Here is a 22611-nt window from a genome sequence, read left to right on the forward strand (position 1 = left end):
GTTGTGGGTCTTCGCATCCTGTCGTGCTTTCTTGGTTCACTGATTGCACGATTGGCGTGGTTTCGGTTGTGTCCGTCGAATCATATTCCGTTGTTGTCAAATCAATAATCTCCGTTTTGGTAGTTGTACGCGCTAAACACAATCTATTTCTCTTCCTTGCATTTTTCAATCTCGATTCAATCCGTCTTTTTCCTGAGGAAACCACCTCCAAATCTCCCGTAGCTTTTACGCACTCGTTTATCATCCGTTCCAGCATTTCAGTGTTTTTATTTATCGCGTTTTTCAACGATTCCTTTTCTACGTCTGTTCGCATTTTCATACACTTCAGGAATGAGATTTCGTTTCTCGCAGCCTTTAATAGAAATTCCAAATGCCCACAACGTTCTGTCATACACATTAAATTTCGCTGTAACGCCTCACATCTTCCGATTGCATTGGCTAAACGCACTCTTGTAAAACGAAGCTCATTCATCGCTTCCACTGACGACCTCCCTTTAACAGCAAAACCAAAACAACATTGCCGGCGATATCGACGAGGTCGCGTCCACCAAACAAAACAGAGACGACGTTTTAATTACTAACACGATTATTACGTTTTGTCTGGAGTGGTAAACAAAAGTTGCAGACGAGAAATTACGTAATCGTTTACTACCTGAAAACTGTGATGTTGAGAGAGCGACCGGCTGACAATCGTGTACTGCTACCTCACAATATGTTCAAATTGTCTTTGGGTTAAGTGTTCAAGCATATATAAATGAATATAATTTTTGTGGCAAATTATCCGAAAAGTTGCTCGAATTGTGCGAATCTAATATATATCGCATATGACGACTAAAACAAGATTTTTACCGACTGTCAGATCAGAATTGATTCCGATAAATAGAAATACTATCAACAAATTTCACACCAATGGATGTTTCTCGGTTGCTGAGTGCTATGCCAACGACGGAGACATATTGTACATTAGATACTCCTACTCCTATAACACAGATTTTTGATTGCGCCAAAGAGTTCTACAAATTTGCTCACAACTCACAGTTGACACAATCCCTTCAATGCGATGTGATTGAAAATCGAAGTCACAAACTTATAAAACACTGTTGAATATCATTATTATGACGTAACACTATTATAGATACATTCAATAATTTTCAATTTTCATTATTTATTTATTCAAGTTTGAAGCGCTTAGGAGAAAATTAAATTTTTAAAAGCTGAAACATGTAGCCTTATTCTCAAGAATATAAAACCGTGATGTTTGTGCGAATGATCCAGTTATCAATGTGCATAACTTGCATTGTGGTCATGGAAATATTGCATGCTGTTTTGGATAAAGGAATATATGCTCTGCTGATATTTCTCAATTTTTCATTGCAGTTTGTTCGGGAAATGGCAGGTTACTATCTACTAATCTATTTAATTTCAAAGCTAAGAAAATTTAATAATCCATCTGTATAGAACACGTATGAAAAAGTTGAATTTCAATGTAAGTTGTTATTCCTATGACCCCGTGTTCTGCAATGCTTACAGGTCTCATAACCAGTGATGCGATTCAGGAGGTTCGCACGAGGTGCGCTATTCCGATCTTATAATGTCGTGTAAACAGCAAACTTGTTTTTGATTTTAGACGACCGAAGCAAATAAGGAGTTGCATAAATCGTAGCAGATAACTATTTATATGATTTATGTGAAGCGTTTTCTGCCGATGAAGCTTACGTAGTTACTAGTAACATACATACATTTCCTGAAATGACGGAACCTGTTGTTAGTGAGTTCGGTACAAAAGAGAGCCGATTCTAATGATTTTGAATCCCACCACTGCCCATAGCTAGCTTGTACCCCGGCAACAACGCAAACGATACTAAGTAGCATGTAGATATTTTGGGTACTCCCGTAGTATGTGTACCAGGTTAGGGTTAGGCCATAATTTTATGCCGATTTTCCCTATCTTAGTTGTATTACGAGTACGGGGACTGTCCGTGTTAGCCAAGTGAATATACCCCCTGCCCATAGGCTTCCGTCCCTTTACACAACTTGATGTAAAGTAGGCGAACAAAATTAGTTACCTCCATACTCCTGGAGCGAAGAATTTTGAGTGGCAAACAATTTTTTTTTAGATGACTGTCTCGCTATCACCACAAGGCAAATCAAAACCAAGAAGCAGTCATAGAAGCACAAATATCTGCGGAGTTTACACGGAATTCTCAGAAAAGTGTTAATATATGTCAAGTTAATATATGTAAACTACTTTTTCCATTGTATTTCTGTGCTAATACCGTCCAACTGAAAAAGTCTAACATCAAAATGTTTGGATATATTATTTATTTAGGATTACCCGGCACAACGGAAGAGAACGTGAATTGTTTGCGCTATTGAGCTTCTCTTCTCAATCTCGTGGGTAAAACTGATTTTATGATAAGGAATATTTCACAGGCCTGGGTTTTGCTCTTTTTTATTGTTTTATTTGTTTATACTATATTAGAGTCGTGTACAGGTTTATGCGGAGTCGGAGGCATGGTATCATTGATTGATGTGCTCTTCATTAGATTAAATTGAACTGAGTTGACTTGCTGTTTAGGTAGGCTTACCATACGTCCCGCTTTAGACGGGACAGTCCCGCTTTTTAGCGTCTTGTCCCGGCGTCCCGACAAGTCAGCCAAAAGTCCCGCTTTTGCGTTCAGCCATTCAGCATAATACATGAACATGTACTCGTTACTGTTGTTGCTGTGTAGCGCAACGCTAACCTACTTACTGAAGGTGAATGCGTTATTTTGTTGACTCGGATCATTTGTATAATTAGCGTCTATTCCTTTTTATTTTTCGAACTGAACCCGATATTTCGACAGAGAATATGCGCATGAACTCTCGATGACAATATGGTCAATGAAGACAGCCGATATGGCTTTAAATGTAGGCCTATGTATAGTAAAATCGGAAACTGTAAAGTTACAGGATCACAGCTAACGGGTCGTGTCTTTGGAGGCGTCCCGCTTTGAAGGCAAAAAAATATGGCAACCCTATGTTTAGGTGACCCCAATTTAAGATAACAGCATCTCATTCTTTGTTGACTGCTGTTGGGGTTGGTCGTTCTCTCTAATTTATCGATTCTGTCTGTACATTTCTACACCAAGATAGCAAAGAGGGTGTTTCTAACTTCACGAGTATGATTAGTCGCGGAATGTATTTGAGCCGTATTTTCGTCGCATTTATATCTTTCATGAATTTCAGGGACATTCAGAGATTATTGTTACAATTCAGATATATAGAACAAACCCCAAATCTGAAGATAAGTCGATCCAAGATTTTGCCGAGTCCCTGTTATTTAATAAAAACAAATCGAGTGAAGTCCTCAGAAATGTAGAAACATTTAACATGCAACCAATTGCGACGAACCCGATAATTCCATGATAGTTTCGCAACAATCACTTCTCCAAAACCGATTTTTGACAATTTCAAAATGAAATCTAATATTTTGTCCCTAGTGTTTTGTTTAAACTTATGTCAAAGCCACGCAATACTAAAACAATGAGCGATCATAATAGCGGGGAAAATGTAGAAAGCCCCAATAGTCTTACTATATGAATCAATTTGTTTTAATCTGATGGTGCTACTATCTTTCCCGAGTAAAATCATTGAGTGGCTTCTGGTAGTTTTGGAAGCATCTCGGAATAATGTGTACATTTTAATATTAATAGTGTTTGTTAACAGAAAACTAATTCTTTTTTCTGTGCAATCAGCATTCGCGCCGAAAGCAAAGCATATTTGGGCCATAGAGTTTTACAATAAATCAATGCACAACTAACAAATTATCGTCTCATTGTCAAACGTAAAAATACGATCTTATTATGTTATAATAAACATTTAACATACAATAAATTAAGCACGAAAAATAAAATTGCATAGAAAATATTTTGATGAATTTTTGATTAACTCTCATCTTTAAATGACATGGTGTTTGGTTATCGGAAGTTTACACTTCGTGCTGAAAAATGATAAATTATTTTCTCGAATAAATAAACATATTATTTGTTGTTGGAGGATTGTGGACTTTCGATAGCACTGTTCCCATGTGCTTCATACCATATCAAAATCCATACCATTCAACAATATCTTTTGGCTGGTTTGCTTCATAGACGTTCTTTCATAAAACCGGTATAGCCTATATGACAAAGTCACACAAAGGGCGACAAATGAATAGAATCTGATAAATTTAAAATACTAAACAATATGTAGGGTATAAACCATGAAATGCTCAAAGTCAAGTACGAATATGATATCGTAGAAGGTTGTTTATTTTTGCGTTTTTCAAACTTTGTCCATCTTGTTCGGTGCAATGAGGATCCGGCACTACGCTCGCATTCCAAGGAACTGAAATCACCGAGTCTCTAAAAAAAGAAATAAGATGCATGTTTCAATTAAATATAAATGATTAAAAGTGAACACGGGGGGGTGCCAAACTTTTCTGCTGCCCAGGGCGAGTTCCTGATAATGATGCATTGATGCCCCTTATACCCAAACTTCAAATATTTCGGAGGATGCACAAATTATAGATGTTGTTGTACATGAGAAGGAATAAATTAAAGAGCAAGTTGGAGAGAAATGTTTATATTAACAATTAAATCATGAAGTAACAAACTCTCATGTATAGCCCCCAATAGCGTGCTGCCCGAGGCGGCTGTCCCTATGACCCTCCTCCAGGCCCGCCCCTTGTGTTTACAGCATATGTTATCTAGAATTGGGATACTAAAAAACTACGCTTCAAAGTGAGTGCAACATCTAACTTGTATCATGCATGACTGGGCATATACAAACTCCTCAGACATCGAAATTGCATAATGTGGAAAAATTTTAGGATAAAAATTCATAAAACAAATATGGCCAACGCTCAATAATGGTTACATGTGCTTCTACCTTCAAAAACAATTCGAAGTCAGGGATAGAAAACGAGTCAAACGAAAAATATGATATGGTTGTATAAATGTTTAAAATTCAAAACTTTATTGGCTTACTTTATTTTTATGATGAACATCACATCCGTCAACCTTTCTTCCTAATTTATGTGTCCGTAATCTCTGACATATTTCACCTCCGGGATGTATCGGTAAAGGTTAAGAAAATAAACTCTCAAGACTTCAAAAAACATAAACATGAATATACCCGCAAACCTACACAAATGCGATACTAGCGCGGATTACTTTGTTATTTCAAACTTGCATATACTTTCTTTCACTGGTTTCTATTTTGTTACCAGAGCATTTACCCTCATTGGATCTTTCGTTATTGATCATGAATTCTTCAAGAAACCTGACCGTTTCTTATTGAAAGCGCAATGAGTGAGTGGAGAACACTAATTAGTGACTTATTACATTAGTGACAATAAGCTCAGTAACATTAGCTATAGCAAAGGATATAATATATGTCTTCTTTCTTCAATTTAAAAGTATAAGTTTGATTTGAACAATCGCAACGTAGACCTTTTTCAACAACTAGAAGATATAAATTGCTCTGATTGATTCTCTGAATTCCGATTTGCCTGAAACATATGTGAAAATACAATTATTTTGTAAGTAGTAAGTGGAGTTAGACCTAAGGAGTTTTGTCAATAGAACGTCTTAATAATTGTTGAATTTTGTTTGAAGCGTGACAACAAACAAGTAAAGGTGACAGATAAAGGACATCATATTTGCTACGATTGTATTGTAAAGCACTGATCGAAATAATTAATACCAAAAAAAAAACTTCTGTACCATCCCACTCTTCAACCCCATAACGTAAACTGATGCACTATTTTAACAATGTGCTATATTACAATCATACTAACCTTTGACAGTCATCAGCACAGTACGTAACATTATTGTAAGGCATCGCATTGTTGTTCACGGCAAGAAGTTCGTATTTCATATCGCACACTCTGTTACAATAAAGATTCATTGTATTATTATGGCTGACTTATATATACGTATGTGAATATATCAAATATCATAAATATTCCCTATTTAGGTATTGCATTGAAGGTAAGTAATATAGATTTTTTCTCATTACAGTCTGTTTATAAATAAAAAGGGTAATCTGACGTCAAAAAGATGACTGACTGCGGCTCGCTATTTTTATCTCAAATTCCATCATTGCCTATAATACAAAAGTTAACATTTTCAAAAACAATTGAGGATTGATTTTACTTGTAATGATCTTTATTTTCGACAAATGTGGAGAACGTTGCTTCGGTTGTTGCTGAGTTAAAAATCAGATTCCAGAGGTTCCAAACAACAAGTTTTGCCAGGAGTCTGTGATTTGAAAACATTTCAGTTATTTTTTAAGCTGATTGCGAAAATGCTTGTCATAGTTTTCAACGTGTGAGATTTACGTACCAGCACTTTCTCACTCGGGTTGAGAATGCGAATTTCAAACGATATTTGAATACTATTCACAAGATATTGACTTTCGATATCATTAATATAAACCCATGTCATAACAATTGTAATAACCCGATCGGTTTGATGCGAGTGACCTGACCTAGGACGCAACGTACATTGCTTTCTCGAATCGAAAAGCATGATTAAATGACGGTTATTAAATCAATAGATTTATCGATATATATAGAATAGAATATTTGATAATGGATGAAAAAATCACAAAGACAGCCATGCATGACTGCATACCCAGAGATTTAGGTAACACGTACGAGGTTGGTTAGTTAGAAACAAAATATTACTTACAGTGATACTTCTTTTGTCCAAAATGTAGCATAAGAAGCAACTGATCTGAAAGGCTGTAGATCAAACAAGAATATCAAAAAATTATGAATTACTATATAGTAATGTTTTTCTCTTTACAAAAATGAACATTTTCGAAATTAAACTCACATTTGTTAGATAAGAAGAGACGGCACTTCCTCCCAAACTTTCAGAAGGTTCTGTTACTTGACAAATTGTCCCGTGATCATACAAATTCGTGATCGCAAACACATTGTTTTCTAAAAGATGCCTTGTGACTTGGCCATCTAATAGACCAATTTGCTTTCCGACCTGATAACATAATTCATTAAGTTTAAAAATTAATTGAAATACTAATGCATTATGTCATTTATGACGTCGTTTAATAATATTTATTTATATAGTACACTAGCGAAATAAAAAGGGCTTCACAATGAAGCCAAATTCCCCAACAAAAATGACTAAATACTGTCAAACGCTTGAAGACAAGTTAATGGGATACAAACGATATCATAGTGCAGGGTGGTCCAAACCCAGGCCCGCGGGCCACACGTGACCCGACGCTTCATATTTTGTGCCCCGCGTCGCTGTTACTGAATTGACTAGTGTTATGGCTATCTGAGACAACTAGCGAAGTTAATGTAACGGCCGACCAATATATTTCCGGTCGGGTGTTTTTTTTTTTGCAACCAGCCAAAACAGTATTACAACAAAAAAAATGCTGCCTATAGGTCAGAAAATTTAGTAATTGCCCTTGTGTATCTCAAATTTGGTAAAAGTCGGTAATCAATAAATCTTCAGTTATTTTGTAAACATGAGTTTGAAATCTGACCAATTCAGACAGATTTTTGACTGAATATGGGCGAAAAAATACCACAATGCTTGCTTAGTACAGTAATATGTCTGCAAGTTGTGTCGGTGACAAACAAAAACGGCATTTTCTCCTTAAGGCACTGTTTGCCTATTCTTGGCATTATTGTGGCCCGCGAACAATACAAAAATTATAGCGTGGCCCGCGAGGCCGACAATCTTAGCAGGATCTGTTTACAAAAGTTTATCAAGACGTAAAGTGGAAATGGGATTTTCACCAACGTTATAGAAAATCTAATTTAATCAAACAGTTTGATACTAATGAAAGAAAATTATGCACCAAAAAGCATCCTACGAATCGTAGTATATATGGCGATCCATTCAATGATCTAATATGGGAAATGCATATGAGAATAACTTAAATGCTTCCATGCAACTTCACTAAAATAATGATGCCAACGAAAATCGGAACAAAGGTACCAAATATACAGTAAAGAAGATTGAAATAAATTGCTAAAAGTCTTCAGTAATAGATACACTTACGTCATTCACAGGATCCAAACTTGATAAAACAACGACTCCGTTTTCATCTATCACATAACAGGAAAATTTGCTTTCTGGATTCTAAAGAAAAAGTATAAATTGCAGAAACCGAGAGCAAATAATTTTTCAAAAATATTCCCATATCTAGATGCGATTTTTGGCCCATTGATGAAAGATTGAGAGTGATTATACCAAAAATCACTCTTCTAGTATTGTGATAAACCAGCATTTCTATTATAAAATATTTCACAAAAAATATTTGAAAATTACAATTGGTATATTGAATGGTAGTTCATATCCTTATTAAAAGATTGAAACACGGTATTTCATTATATGGTCCATACAATTTATAACCAGACAATCCAAAGGCATGGTAAAAACGCCTATCCAAAGAGACTGTACGCAAAGAATTAATTGTAGTCGTTTGATTCATTTTATTTATTGGTTCAAAGTAAACAAGATATACCTGAGAGCAATCACTTCCAGTAGATGATGGTACCTCAGTCCAGAATTTCTCAGTGAATCGTCTACTCTCCAGAATAACGCCGATAACTGAAAATATGAACAATATTTTTACAATTATCGCCGTTTATATTTTTTTAAATAGGTAGATATTATGATGAAGAATTCATTTATTTCGACTGTTGATTATCGAATTGATCACTTAAAATTTGCAATTGTGAACTCAGAAATAACGGGATAACAATGTCTTGTCTTTCATGTTCATTGGAATAGATGCAAAAAATAGAATGTCTTATTATTGACAGACTTACCGCCATGCACAAACCCACTTCTTCTTAATGCTTGCGTCACTAGCAAAAGCCTAGGTCGCTTTTTTGGCTCACTATTGATAAATGAATATATCCAAACATCTCTCTCCGGATAAGCAGCTGCTCGACGGTAAAACGATGGGAAGGTTTGACGATCAAATCTGGTATAAATAAAACCATAGAAATATTCAATTAGAGCAGAGCTACTCAACTATTTTTACCCAACTATTTTCCGCATACAAAACTTCAAAGATATTTGGTTCCGGACTTCCCAGAAATTATATTTCTGCATCCTTAAACACGTAATTCCTCGGCCGACTGATGATTATTAGCTAATCAAGATTGTGTGCTATAGTTCTTTTCACATATATTTTTAAATCCATAAAAGTGATTTTATAAAAGGAAGCTTCAAACGTGGGGCTAATGATCCAAAATAGGGAATTGTGCGCGGTCCGAATCGAATACCCGAAAGGTCCGGATTCGGACCGCTGTCCGCCAGTTGAGTAGCCCTGAATTAGACCTAACTTGCTTTATTACCCATCTTTTTTATAATAACACGTTTGACTAAGGTATCAAAAATTATATAAAAATATATATATTTCAATACCTTACAAAGCAAGTAGAATAAAGTTTATTGCTTCTTATTAAAATATGTTTTGTGGCAGAAGAGATTGGAAAATAATTGACATTTATGCTTAATGGAAAAAAAGTAACCAAAAAATGCGTGATAAGTAAAATGATGTTGCTGGAACCAATAACTCACCCATTTAATGTTTCTTTGAGATCATCATATCCAAGACTAGAATCTCTATGCCAATATTTTCGGGATATTCCACTCTTCGTCATGATAAAAGCCAATACAATCCCTTCACTAAAAAGAAAACGTTTGAATTCAAAGTAGATACTGAACATGGTGATAAAACGATAAATTGGATTTATCCCGGGTAAGGGGGGGGGGGGGGGGGGGAGCCGATAAGATGGCTAAATCATATGGCGAACCGCGGACTTTCGTCCGGTTACCAATCCATGTCGGGTATTGGACTAGTTAGCCAGTTATTTTGCTTTCAGATGCATGGACTTGATTGCACTGATTTTCGTGGATTTCGAATATGTCCCCTGCGTAGTGTTTATAGATTTTACCCTGTTGTATTGCAGTTGATATGATGAGTTTTAACAAGATAACAAATGCTATTTAATCATTTTAGGGTTGTATTTTTAGGACAGTTCCGGACTTTAAAATGCTATAATTTTACTATTTTTACTGGCATAAAATCCGCTGAACGCTTAAAGCAAATATCGCCACGATGTCATATCATCATCGCCAGTTTATCCAGTCGACTTTTTCAAATCAGCAAAGCAAGCAAGGCTTTGAATGCCTAATATATTTTGTATAAACACGTCGAGATTTACATCCCAAGTTGTTCACTTGCAAGTCAAATATATACAATGAATTGGTGACGTAATACATGTTCAATATTTGACAAATTAAACGTCTTGTCCAATTGTTCTGATTGTCACATCGCAATCGTTTTAATTTTCATCAAACGTAGAATAGTTTTTAGCATGAAATGAATGATATATTTAGGACAGATTTCAATTATATATAAATATGGTTTGATTCTTTGAGTGCATTATTTTCGCGATGTGACATGCTTGCTGATTGTTGGAGGGTCAACGAATAATTTTGCAAATTATTGCAACAAAAATTTGTGATTTAATCGAAACTTTGCCATAAAGCTAAAACATAAACTAATCAATTACGGTGTTTCATGGAATGAGTAAACATATTGCAACAATTGACTGGTTGCTCGTTTTACATTACTATGAAATAAAAATGATTTTATGACCATTCTGCCGCATCATACATCATGCAATCAAATAGGTTTATTTCGAAAGTAATATATGTGTCAGAAAAGTCAAATAGGGTAACTTCCGCGACATAAATAAACACATCAAATGTTAATCATAATTGACGCAATTAAAGTTGGAACACTGCCTCAGACGCAGAATAATCGTTGAAGTAGTTGAAGTATCCAAAATGAAGTACATGCCACTTGCTTTGTTGGTGTACATGAAGATATTATGTGTATCAGGTAACATTTATAAGATTTCTCGGTGTAATTGCGAAGTTTTTTCAGACGTGAACGATTTATATCACGTAGCCGTAGAGACATGTATTGAAACTAAATAGGAATAAGTAATAACTGGTATAGCGTGTAAAAAAAATAATTGGGATTATTTGTGCCCAAGAAAAATGTATCATGAATGCAGGTTGGAGTTCCAACATTAGTTGAGGAATGTTACAAATGAATTCGGTTTTTCGATTATCAAACGATAAAACAAAATTCTTGCTTAAATAAAAAATTTATTCAATTATCGGTTAACTATGTTGTATGATATACTTACAGGACAAATGTCCTTAAACATACAATTGGGAGGTGAAACGACGGATTCATCATGTCATCACCAAGAAATAATTACAGTAAGTAAATATATTAAAATTTGAAGCCTACGAGAGAATAAAAGCTGTCCCACACACTGACCATTTGAATATTTACACTGCAAATGTTGTGCTACTTTATAAAATTAAAGAACCCGAACGAGAGGGTTTGTTCCAATTTAAAAAAAACTTTGCAGAAAAATGAATTGAAAACAACATAGAATTTAAATGTGTGGTAATTTTCTAAAAGAGCCTGAGTGTATTGATATTCTACGTTTTTGGCCACCAGTTGGAGACCAATCTCGACTGCGCTTTAATCTGTTAGACTCTGCTTACTAATTACATATTAGAGGCTTTGATCGATATTTTATTTTTTGCAGGCAGCGAGTAAAGATGGTGAGTAATATAAGTCTGTAACATTAGATCTAAAATATTTTTGACATCTCCACCTATTCACCTTCCTGCGCAATATCTTGATGAATGGAATGAAAAACTTATTTATCCAAAAATGAATTTTTGAAGAATTCGAAATGCTTACAATAAAATATTATTTAATGAGGTAAATGTTATGAACATTTTCAGTTATAACTTATGTAGATGAACATTCTATCATCAATCTTCCTAGCTAGTTGGGGCATACATATAACTAAACTAGTGTGAAAATTAAGTTATAAACTAGTGTGTGGCATTATAGTATCTTTTAATTCTTATTAATTAATCTCCCTAATTTTGTATTGAGAACTATGGACTATCATAACTATCTATACGTCCCATGGTTACAATTATTAGACGAGCAATGAATTAATTCGTTGAAGTTATAAATTAGTTTAATAATTTTTCAATTACGTAACAGAATTCGTAAAACAACTGAGACAAAGACTAACATCTATTTTTATCGAAAATCCCGTACATGATGTCATTATATCTACTGAGTTTTATCAAGATGGTGGTTACTACCCAACACACATGACACCAACGTCTGACGATGATATCATTCCCAGTATTGAAAACGTGGCTACAACCCAAGCTGCCGAGGATTACGACGAAACTTGGCCTGCAGGTACTGACTTTCGAGTACAAAATATTGCCTCTTTGCAAAGACCATGAGTAACCAACAGCACAAATTATTTAAATTTGCATCCATTTAACGCCAGAAACTGACATAACACTATCACTATATAAATAAACACACAAGTTTAAAATCTCACTAAAACTCGCCATAATTATTATATTAAGTAGTCAAATAAATCTACAAATCACTTAATTTGGTAACTTGAAATAAAAATAATATAAAAAAAATAATACGAAAACTTGTACATTGAAAATTATACTGGACTTAATAAATAATTCTGTTAACGCTAAGTTTGTTTTTTCCTCTTTTGCAGTAGAATTTGACTATAGCACAATAACAAATTATGACGTTTCCAGTTCGTTAATTACTGATACAACGATATCAAGCCATTTCCTCACAACCACTGAAATCAGTTATTTAACGACGAGAGATAGCGTAACCAAAACAGTAAAACAGCGAACTACTAAGAAAATACAGGATTCAGGTACTAATTATTCCATCAATACTATGTAATCTATCATGACTATCATGTCGAGTAATAAATTAGAAAATTTGAATTGGAATCGAAAATTATAAATTACTAGTTAATCTTTTTTTTCATTATGGAATAAATGTAACGAATCATGAATCCCGCGACAATTTGAATGAACCGATATCTTAGGTCCACAATTAACAATTTCAAAAATCTGTAATAATATATTTCATTTTTAAAAAGGCAAAGATGCGTTCAAATTTTAACAAGATTATTTAAAAATGTTATATATCAAACTAGTCTTAATTAATAAAATACAAACTCCCAAACTATTCATGTTTTATTTTTGTACTAGCATTTTCCAGTATGCCAACTACTGTAATCAACGATACCACCAGTAATACTACCTCAGATTACGGTAACTCCACGATGACTGAGTTGCTCACGACTGCAGTTTCACAGATTTCAGGTAATCTGTCGTACGTATTTTGAAAGTAGAGAAATAAGTAATAAACAATCTGTATTAAGTACAAACCATTTTCGAATATTTTTGTGTTAAAATTGCCCGAGTGAGTCCATTAACAACCCATGTAGTCATTTAATGAACAACTTCAGGGTGCGAGTCGCGCTCACAGTAAATGCACGGAAGCTTAAAAGAACCTTGCATAGCACCAATTCAAAATATTTTAAAGAAAAGTTTTTAGAACGAAACTAACGACAAAAATTATCATTTCATAATCCGTTCAGTCATAAGATGTCGCATTTCAGATCAATTAGATAGCTTGATTACCCCTGATTTATTGTGGTAATGGTGCATTATTTCGTGTTAAACAGAAAAGTGTGACTTCATGTACACATCAATATGCTTCCGAGCAATCTGGTATTCAATTGATAACGTCACCTACACGGGTGCTAAAATCATTTGCGAAATGGCCGCAGGAAAGCTTGCTGACATACGCAGTAACGACCACTTTGATCTATTTGTCTATGTCATTCAAAGAAAAACATTTGCAGGAACAACACAAATGATGTTATGGACAGGAATGACATACAAGGTAATAGGTAAAACTGGCATTCCACAGTACGACATACGATTCTGAATATTGTAACAAGACGTCGTATTCATATGTGACTACGTTTACTGAGTAATTCACTTGGTTATCATGACGCTTTACATAAATCTAATACTGTACATAACTTTTGAAATGACAAGCATACCACTTGCCGTCATCTGCGGTGCACGTTAACTATTTTCTGCGGTCGTTTACCTCCTAAAACAAAAAAAAAGCAAGGACGGGTTCGCTGATCACCACGACATTCCAAGAACAGGTTCGTGAGAACCTGCGCGAACTCCCTGAATCCACAGCTGCGTATATCCTAATTACTCATATATATAATTTGCAATTTACGTTCTGTCTGCGTCATTCACCACAATCAAGTGGTATTTTCGAAAAGCACGTCAACACCGGAGGTGCTTCTACACACAAACCTAGTAACTCTTTATTGTGATCTTTACAGAATCAGCGTACATATTTATCATCTGGTAACATTGCGAATCTACCTCAAAACCTGTGGTACATAGGAGAGCCCACATCTGACAAAGATAAGACTAGAATCGGAATTATTGTGAATGGAAATATGCACGGGCTTTCCACCTCTATTCCTGCGTCAGATTATAATGGAGCACTATGTGAAATAAACGAATTCTGATATGTTCAACCTACAGGCTACAGTACTGTCGTTTAAACTTTAAACTATCATCTGCACAAAATTTGCTGTCACGGCAATGAACTTTGCGCAACTTGCTTGAAAAACTAAACCGTCGTAAACTTTTACCACGATAACTTCCCAAGATATTACCAATTTGTTAACAATTAAAGGAGAGAAGATTTAGAATTTCTGACGAGAAATATTATAGTCCTGTTGCACAAAACTACGCCAATTATAAGCATCAATAAATGATAATACTAATAATTTTTGGCAATAAATTTAATTTAGGAATTGTAGTATTATTTCTATACGACGCTTACTCACGCCTTTTGCCCAGAACAACGCCCTATAAATATATGATTATATTAATGTAATTCACTGAAGTGCGTTTTTTTTCTTGTATAAAATATCTTTTGATATTTCTTTCTCCTATTATTTGGAGCGTATTTTGATTTGTGATTTGGTTGCAAAAGTTAGTAAGAAACACCAATTTTGTACAGCTGATTTATTTTATTCGTACCCAAATTATGGAAAAAAAAATGAAAATGAAAACTATAGTAAACGAGGTTATGTTCACAAGTACACTTCAAAAGCTGTTTGAGTGAAAATATTGTCTGATCGACCAGAGAAATTTTAATCGTTGTATCACGACTGACTTCATACAGTATCAAACTATTTGTCACGTTGAACAATATCTGACTGATACCCCATGTATTGAACTAGTTTCAAATAATGTTAGCTTGTTAGCATCTTGTCACTGTAATAGTGCCTTATTTTAAACAGAAGTTCTGCGCTTAAATCTTCTGTCGGACAGGATTGTATTTCACTTGAACCAACTTCTTTTTTAAAGTTAACCTGACGTCTGAATGTCAGGAGATTTACGAAGATCTTTCAGCCTTAAATAGTCAGTGTTAACTTGGCGTCTAGTGAGAAATCTAGTAAATGTTAGATGGTACAAAAAGTTTTTCAAATTCTATTTTAATGTAACTTTATAGTATAGTTGCTACACCCCATCTTAAGGTATTCAATGCGTGTAACCACGTGGCTAGGGCTAGGTCATCTTCAAAATTCCCCAATCTGGGTACCAGTATCCTTTAAAGCAGCAGTCATGCTTCAAGTAATCCAGGTAAAATCGGGGATTCCCCGTCCATTTGTTGGTCTTGTGGCTTTCGTGAAAGGTAAATTTTTATTACAATTTCTATTAATTATCTGTCTCTAGTGAAACTGTATAATATTTATTTTTATTTATTTATTTTTTTATTGCAATTGATAATTTTTTTCATTTTTAATGACTGATAAGCAATCTGGACTGAGTATATACATATGTATAAGGTACTTTGTAAACCGTACCGGTACCTGTATAAACGTAGCCGATAACATAAGTAACTGTTTCCGTTTACTGATAATGTTGAAAGCCAGCGTAAAAGATAGCAGATTCCAAACTCTAAAATTTCAATTTTTTTTAAATTACATATTTGAACCTCGGGTGCCGCTGCATGATAACCAGCTTTGGTTCCCCGCGACTTCTCTTCCCCAGTAAAAATGTGTAATTATCATGTTCTCGTGTGTGCTCGATTGTTGTTGATTTTACTAGTTTTACTAGTTGGAAAAAATAAACTTGACTTGACTTGTTAAAGGATTTAATCCCACTATGACTGATGTATATTTTGGGACATTTAAAAGAGTTTTACAACACAAACTTGAAAAGTACCTCGTAGTATTCCTGTAATCTGAATGTTCTTTCCATATAGGCGTCATAGCTGATGTGGATAGAACGTCGAATAACACGTTGGTGAGTAGTTCAGTGTCACCTGGAGTGAACGATGAAAATACAAATATAAACAAATAAGAACAATTATGTATAACTAACCTGAAAAAAAATTCAACTTCGTTGAATATACCACCAATAAACTGTAAAGATCCATCATTCTTTGATGAATTGTGCACGGTCTCATCACAAAATTTATACTATTTATATTTTCTAAGGTCTTTCACTTAGCACTCACAATCAATATTCTCATCTTTTTCAGAAAAAAATAATTTAATCATATCCAGTTGCGTCATTTCTTGTCCATTTGATGATATCATAACGGATCCATCTTTTGTTATACAATATTTCCACTGTTCAGATACTGTGACATCGCTGGAATTTAACGAACATATTGCTGAATTTTTGCTCGGCATTTCTCTCGATCTATAGTTATCCATCAAATGTCCGTTTACCTGAATAAGAATGTTGCATAGGAATTTGCTTGAGCAATAATAGATCTATTGCAAGTTTTAACTTTATTAATTAAAAATGGCTGTTGCGACACACGGTTTTACGTGCCCAACTATTTGCTCAAACAAGTAGAATTCATAGTGAATAGTTCATAGTTCATGCTATTGGTGTCGCTGCTCGATAACCAGTCTTGGTGTCCCGCGCCTCCCTTCACCCTGAAGTACCATATTACTTTTTTTGTGTATTGTATATTCACAATGTGTACTTTAGTATGATGGAAAAATAAATTACTGCATCTAAAACACATAATAACTTGCTATACCCGATACCCCTATACCCGACATAGACTGGTAACCGGACGAGAGGTCGTGGACTCGTGGTACGCAATATGATTAAGCTTCTTATCGGCTATTCTTCCCCCGGGATAAATATGAAAATCCCGTCCTATCCTGAAAATCCTGAATACTTGTTATGTTTGATGGGATGACTGCAGAGTAATATTGCTTTGATCTTGGAAAATTAACTAATGTCAAAACCTGTATCCTCAGTTTCGAAGAAAAAACGCTATAGGATGATATAAGATCATTTTATACGATACCTGATCACATTCCAGTTCAGAATATGTAGGACCACTTCTTTTAGCCTTCAAACTTCTGGGATAATCAATGGTCAATTCACCATATCCAATGGGCACGAACATGCCAAGTGAAAAAGGAGTGTTTGCTACAGGTGCGTAGTAGTATGTACCGGTAATTTGTGAAGCACGGGTCTGAAAAATAAATGTACATTTTCACATATTATTAACGATATGCTTCTGATGCCAATAAATTGTCAATGAAACAAGGCCGTCTAGGGTCCCAAAGCCATAATAAGAGAGGGCTGGTTTCAACAATAATAGATTGAATGTTGACTACTGCTGTGCATACAAGTAACAAAAAACAAAAATTTTGATAACCCAAACTTTACCTGTAAAACATAATGTGACCAAACGATAATTTAACGATAGAGACTGATAAAATCAAATTGAAATATGTAGTATGTGTTTACCCAATTATCCATCGGCACCACCACTGGTTTTTCATCTGTGCTACCTTTTAATCTGGCAAGTAAGTGGTTACGAATTGTTTCATTCACTGCTGAACCCTCCAAGTCATCGATGTCAATGCTGCAATGAAATAATGACAATTTATAAACTGGGCAATATTACACACTCTAACACAATAAGTCAGTGGTTCCCAACCCTTTTTTATTAAATTACCCACTTTGCCTATTTTAGAAATCTTCATTCATTCCTCACTATTCCCAAAAGTACTTTATTCATTCAATTTTTTAATGAATTCTTAGCTCGTATCGCGCTCATGCTTTTACACAGTTTAGGTAGTTTGTAATGTTTGCATAACTAAGTTATATATATTAATAATAAAGAACTAAAAAATATTAGTAGTAGGCCTACTTCGGATAATGCCAAACAAAATTTCTACCCAAAAACGACAAAATCCAATTCGGGAAAAGTGTCAAAATTGTAATACGCACTTCTAGCAATATATTTAATGTTATGATAATCCTTCTCACGGGCACAATTCTTTAAGTTTTATGCGACGCAGTCTGACTTACCGTGCGTGCCAGATTACCAAACTAATGAATTGTACTTACATTTAGAGTGGGAAACCTATGATAAATTCGCGGTGAATGATACCATATCAACTATGCTTGTAATACTTTACCTGTTGTAGTTTGGTTTCACTTTAATCTCATAATGCTTAGTTGTGTAAAATGTTTTTAATCGTGGATGGGCGACTACGTATCCATTGTTTGTTATTAGGAAGACGTACGAGTTTACTCCAGCCCTAAACAAAGTAGAATCAATTAAAATCTGATAGGAGCACAAATAAATATTCTGTCATATTTACAAAAAATGATCATATTCGTGATAGAAATTAGGATTTCCCCAATCATAGTTAGTTGTCTGGGACGACATCTGCAGGGCAACATTCCATGTAGACGTTTTTACATTGCAATTTGCAAACATAATGAAATTATATTATAATTAATTAGTACTGTCGAATCTTTGAAATGGTCATATGCGACAACAATAGAAGAAAATGAATAATATAAGAATGGAGGCGTTAGTATTCATTTCGAATATTCAAAATTGCTGCAACAGTCAAACTACAATTCTCATACACAGAGTACCAATTTCAACTATACAACATAACCTCTCGAATTTGAAATCTAAAATATAGGATGGAAATCAAATTATTACTGGGCAACATTTTGGGTATATGCTAAACAACCCCGTTATTTTATTGCTCCCGACATTAATATAAAAATGATGATATGCAATGTCGTATATTACATATTTAAAGCACATTGTAGAATATAGAAAAAAGAAAAAATTATAAAAAAAAACTACTTCTACAGCTAGCATTAACTTATTTTATTGCAATCACCTATGGATCGTGATTGAATCCAGCATCAATGACACGGGAACATCTGTTGCTGCAACGCCAAGCATCTTGGGTTTCTTCCAAAAGCTGTGCAAATACACTGGCGTAGCCACCGTAGAAACCATTCCAAATCCCTGTCGTAAGTAAATAATAACGCAAATAAAATTATCATCGAAAGATAATAAACCAACCAAAATGTATTGGTGCGTTTTGGACTTTTATTTGAAAGTGAGGGATCGGAATTAAGCTTTGAAATTTCGTCTTCAATACTAGATTTTTTGTCGCTGTCAAGGGTGATGTATTGAATATACATAATGATTAAATTACCATAAGAAACGACTTGTAGAGTGTAAACAACGGTACCAGGTCATAATATTCGCTCAACAATAACGTCTTTGTGAGGCTTTCTATATTAAATGGAAGGTCGTTAAAATGGATATTTGAGACGCCTTCATTACTGGTTCATCACAAGTTACATTCAAATTCGAAATAATATTTTATAATCCATATGTATATCGACTTTCCTTGTGCTTTGTCAATTTCCTCTTGCAGGTCATTCCGGAGTGGTTGGGGTTTAGCCTGTCAGACCACCGTTATTTCTTAATGATATTTTTTATTGCTAATTTCTATCAATAATTCGCCGATGTCATCTTTCGAATGTTCAAACGTGAACATTGAAACATATTGACCAATAATCCAGTTATTTTAAAATTTATAATTAAATTTTCTCTCAGATTAATGACTTTCAAAACTGTTAAAGTCATTCAGAGGTCTATCAATATCCTCTTTCAAATGACCTCTGAACTCATGAATACATCGAAGTCAACTGATCGCATTACGACCCGAACCCCATTAGCAAGCTGATGCGTGGGATATAGCTATAGGCCAAAACAGATAAATTGGTAAAATTTAACCTATTCACAAATTACATGACAAGTTTTGGAATCTTAATATATATATTCACCACAGCATGTGTTGATTTATGCTTCTGACGTCTCAACGTCGGTGTTTGTGCTTATATCTTTAATAACATGCCCTTATTTTAGTCTCCGATTTACGTAAGGGATGTTATTTCATCATCTAACTATTGCATACCACATGTAAGTTAGCGCCATATATGAAATGAAAAGGCAACACCGGCGATTTCATGCAATATTATGTCTATCAACAACCTATGGGAGAAGTATGAATTACATAATTGGTTTGAAAGTCTCTTGGGAAATGAGTTCCGGCTGCTGTGAGTACATCAGTAGGGTACACATCGAATTGAATTGCATTTTGCAACTTTGCAGAAAAACTTACGACAGATAACAATGTTGTAACATGTGAAAATAAATTTGAAAATTAAATAAAAGAGTCATGCAAAAGTGAGTAAAAATCCTCCCTATAAAATGCTTCATATTTTGGTTAGGGTTAATGTGTATACACAAAAAGATATGTCGAAAGGAAATCACGCTTCAAAGTTTTCCATTGAGCCGTATAAATAAACAACCGTTGAGTTATATTTTACAGGTATATGCTAGTAGGAATAATATTTACACACTACTTTATTGCATCTCTATCTTGATCCTAGTCTATTGGAACTAGTAATATTTAGATTGCAACCCAGTCATTTCGGTAAATGTTTATTGCACGCCGTGTTACGAACATATAGTGCAGAACGTAACGGGTATGATATTCATCTTCAAACACGAGCTTCAGTCATATTGAATTACTGTGGTTAGTTATGAGCTTGTTTGATATATTGGCCAAATGGCACCGACTGAAATCACTCTACCTTAGCAATGAAAAAACTACTTACTTTATATGTACCACAGTCGTAATTATGCATCGGCTACTTTTTCTTTTGTTTAGACATATTTGGAAAAAGAGGTGCGGAAATTAGGTAAAACAAAACTCAACTTGCAACATGCACGCAATTTACCAAGAAGTTGGCCACTTAACGCGGAATTTGCAATGTTCTTTTTTAATCTTATCTGAAGACTCTGCTCTGTCAAATATAATTGTGCAGTATGTAAAGCGGATGCGGCATAGAATATCCGATAAAGGGCACACAAAGTGCGTTTCGCCGCTCGGGGACTGCCTTATGTCAAGCGTGTATGTGGTTCACTCAACGCAAATATAAAGTAGTTAATACTATTTAAGACAAGCAGCTGTTTTAAGTCTGGAATTAATTGATAGACTACAGATATACAAGATATACTGTTGATTTATTATGTTGATAATGGATTGCGGTTAGTTGATGTGAATTTGAATTGTACATATTTGAAGAATTGGCGATCGTGTCTGTTGGTCGACAAACTGGTGAGTACTGATAGAGTTGGATAGTATAGAATTTACTATTTATCCCGGGGAAGGTAAGCCGATAAGGCGGCTCAATGATATGGCGAACCACGGCCTCTGGTCCGGTTACCAGTTCATGTCGGTTATTAGTTTAGTCAGATATTTTTTTCATATGCATGAACTTGAACTTGCATGCTACAGGAATTGAACCTATTATGCGTGAAAAAGTTTGTAAAAACAAAAAATAAATAAGCAGTTTTTGAATATCAGAATTTATAGCAGAGGTGTGGTACCTACCCTGTCTAAATATGTTGTATCATAGTATGGTTTTGTCCATATCGTATGATGATCTCCTTTGATAGCTTGAGGACGATTCATTACTGTTAAATATTTCTGGAATAAAATTGATATATATTAGGATTGTATTCATAAATTTTGAATATTATGGTTTAGCTCTTATTTCTGGAATGTTAAAACTTGCAAATTCAATATTGTTATTCACAAAATATGCATTTAAATTATCAAATCAGAGATTATATCATCATAACTTAATCAAATAGCGAATAATATATATATTGGTTGCTAATGAATCTGCGTAAAAGATAAAAAGTATTCTTGAACAAAACAAATGTATGTTCAATTTGATCTTTTTATATGTAACTTACGTGTCTGCATTAAAGAAATCAATTTTCATTCCTCGCAAATTTGTTTTCTCATTTAAACGGTTTAAACGCTGCCATGAATGAAAAAATAAATTAACACTGTTACCAGAACTTTTTCCGATACGTCATTCCTGCTTTCCACTTGATGAAAATATCCATGATTATTGCACGCAATATCTCGTACTGGCTTCAGGTACGCCTTGTCGGCTCCGATCAAATAAGAAAATATTCGAATCTGTAAAAAGCGTAGATTTCGTAGTGCACTGTTATATAACTGCATTGAGTTTAGGTCGTTCCAGAAGTATGTGTACCAAATATGGAAGGTAACTAATCTTGTTCGGCCACCTTTAATTACGCCTACAAGTTGTGCAAAGGGACTGGGACATTCGGTCAGGTGGATTGGCAATGATTAACACAGTCTCCGAACTCGCAATAGAACTAAAAACAGGTAAAATCGGAATAAAATTA

The 22611-nt window shown here is 34.5% G+C and overlaps 2 protein-coding genes and 1 long non-coding RNA gene across 4 annotated transcripts in view; 2 read left to right on the forward strand and 1 right to left on the reverse strand.

Moving 5' to 3' along the window:
• The first annotated feature begins 363 nt into the window (after positions 1-363).
• On the forward strand, positions 364-2305 carry LOC120328461 (uncharacterized). The gene is made up of 2 exons (XR_005567650.2): positions 364-1396; positions 2118-2305. It is a non-coding gene; the product is annotated as an uncharacterized LOC120328461 (long non-coding RNA).
• Positions 2306-3814: 1509 nt separating this feature from the next.
• The window catches only part of LOC120328037 (voltage-dependent calcium channel subunit alpha-2/delta-3-like), a 54159-nt gene continuing 35362 nt past the window's right edge, over positions 3815-22611 (reverse strand). Inside the window, exons 11-29 of the mRNA XM_078114242.1 lie at positions 22250-22378; positions 21779-21874; positions 19202-19332; positions 18476-18598; positions 17799-17916; positions 17350-17520; positions 16537-16753; positions 16242-16341; positions 9600-9707; positions 8840-8997; positions 8533-8618; positions 8067-8147; positions 6864-7025; positions 6717-6769; positions 6180-6284; positions 5822-5911; positions 5410-5533; positions 5010-5093; positions 3815-4385 (exon numbers count right to left, since the gene is read on the reverse strand). Coding sequence (XP_077970368.1) covers positions 4173-4385; positions 5010-5093; positions 5410-5533; positions 5822-5911; positions 6180-6284; positions 6717-6769; positions 6864-7025; positions 8067-8147; positions 8533-8618; positions 8840-8997; positions 9600-9707; positions 16242-16341; positions 16537-16753; positions 17350-17520; positions 17799-17916; positions 18476-18598; positions 19202-19332; positions 21779-21874; positions 22250-22378 — 2349 coding nt within the window. The 3' untranslated portion in view covers positions 3815-4172. The remainder of the gene's footprint in view (positions 4386-5009; positions 5094-5409; positions 5534-5821; positions 5912-6179; positions 6285-6716; positions 6770-6863; positions 7026-8066; positions 8148-8532; positions 8619-8839; positions 8998-9599; positions 9708-16241; positions 16342-16536; positions 16754-17349; positions 17521-17798; positions 17917-18475; positions 18599-19201; positions 19333-21778; positions 21875-22249; positions 22379-22611) is intronic.
• LOC120328039 (uncharacterized) lies at positions 9810-15866 on the forward strand. Of its 2 annotated transcripts, XM_039394424.2 has the most exons (8): positions 9810-10929; positions 11245-11318; positions 11657-11672; positions 12130-12336; positions 12662-12832; positions 13176-13289; positions 13655-13875; positions 14339-15866. In XM_039394424.2, the coding sequence occupies exons 1-8, from the start codon at positions 10875-10877 to the stop codon at positions 14528-14530; spliced, it is 1050 nt and encodes a 349-aa protein (XP_039250358.2). In that variant the 5' UTR covers positions 9810-10874; the 3' UTR covers positions 14531-15866. The 2 variants fall into 2 exon arrangements, with proteins under 2 accessions (XP_039250358.2, XP_039250359.2); XM_039394425.2 differs by lacking the exon at positions 12662-12832.

This window comes from Styela clava, chromosome 7 (assembly GCF_964204865.1).
Source record: "Styela clava chromosome 7, kaStyClav1.hap1.2, whole genome shotgun sequence".
Taxonomy (NCBI): domain Eukaryota; kingdom Metazoa; phylum Chordata; class Ascidiacea; order Stolidobranchia; family Styelidae; genus Styela; species Styela clava.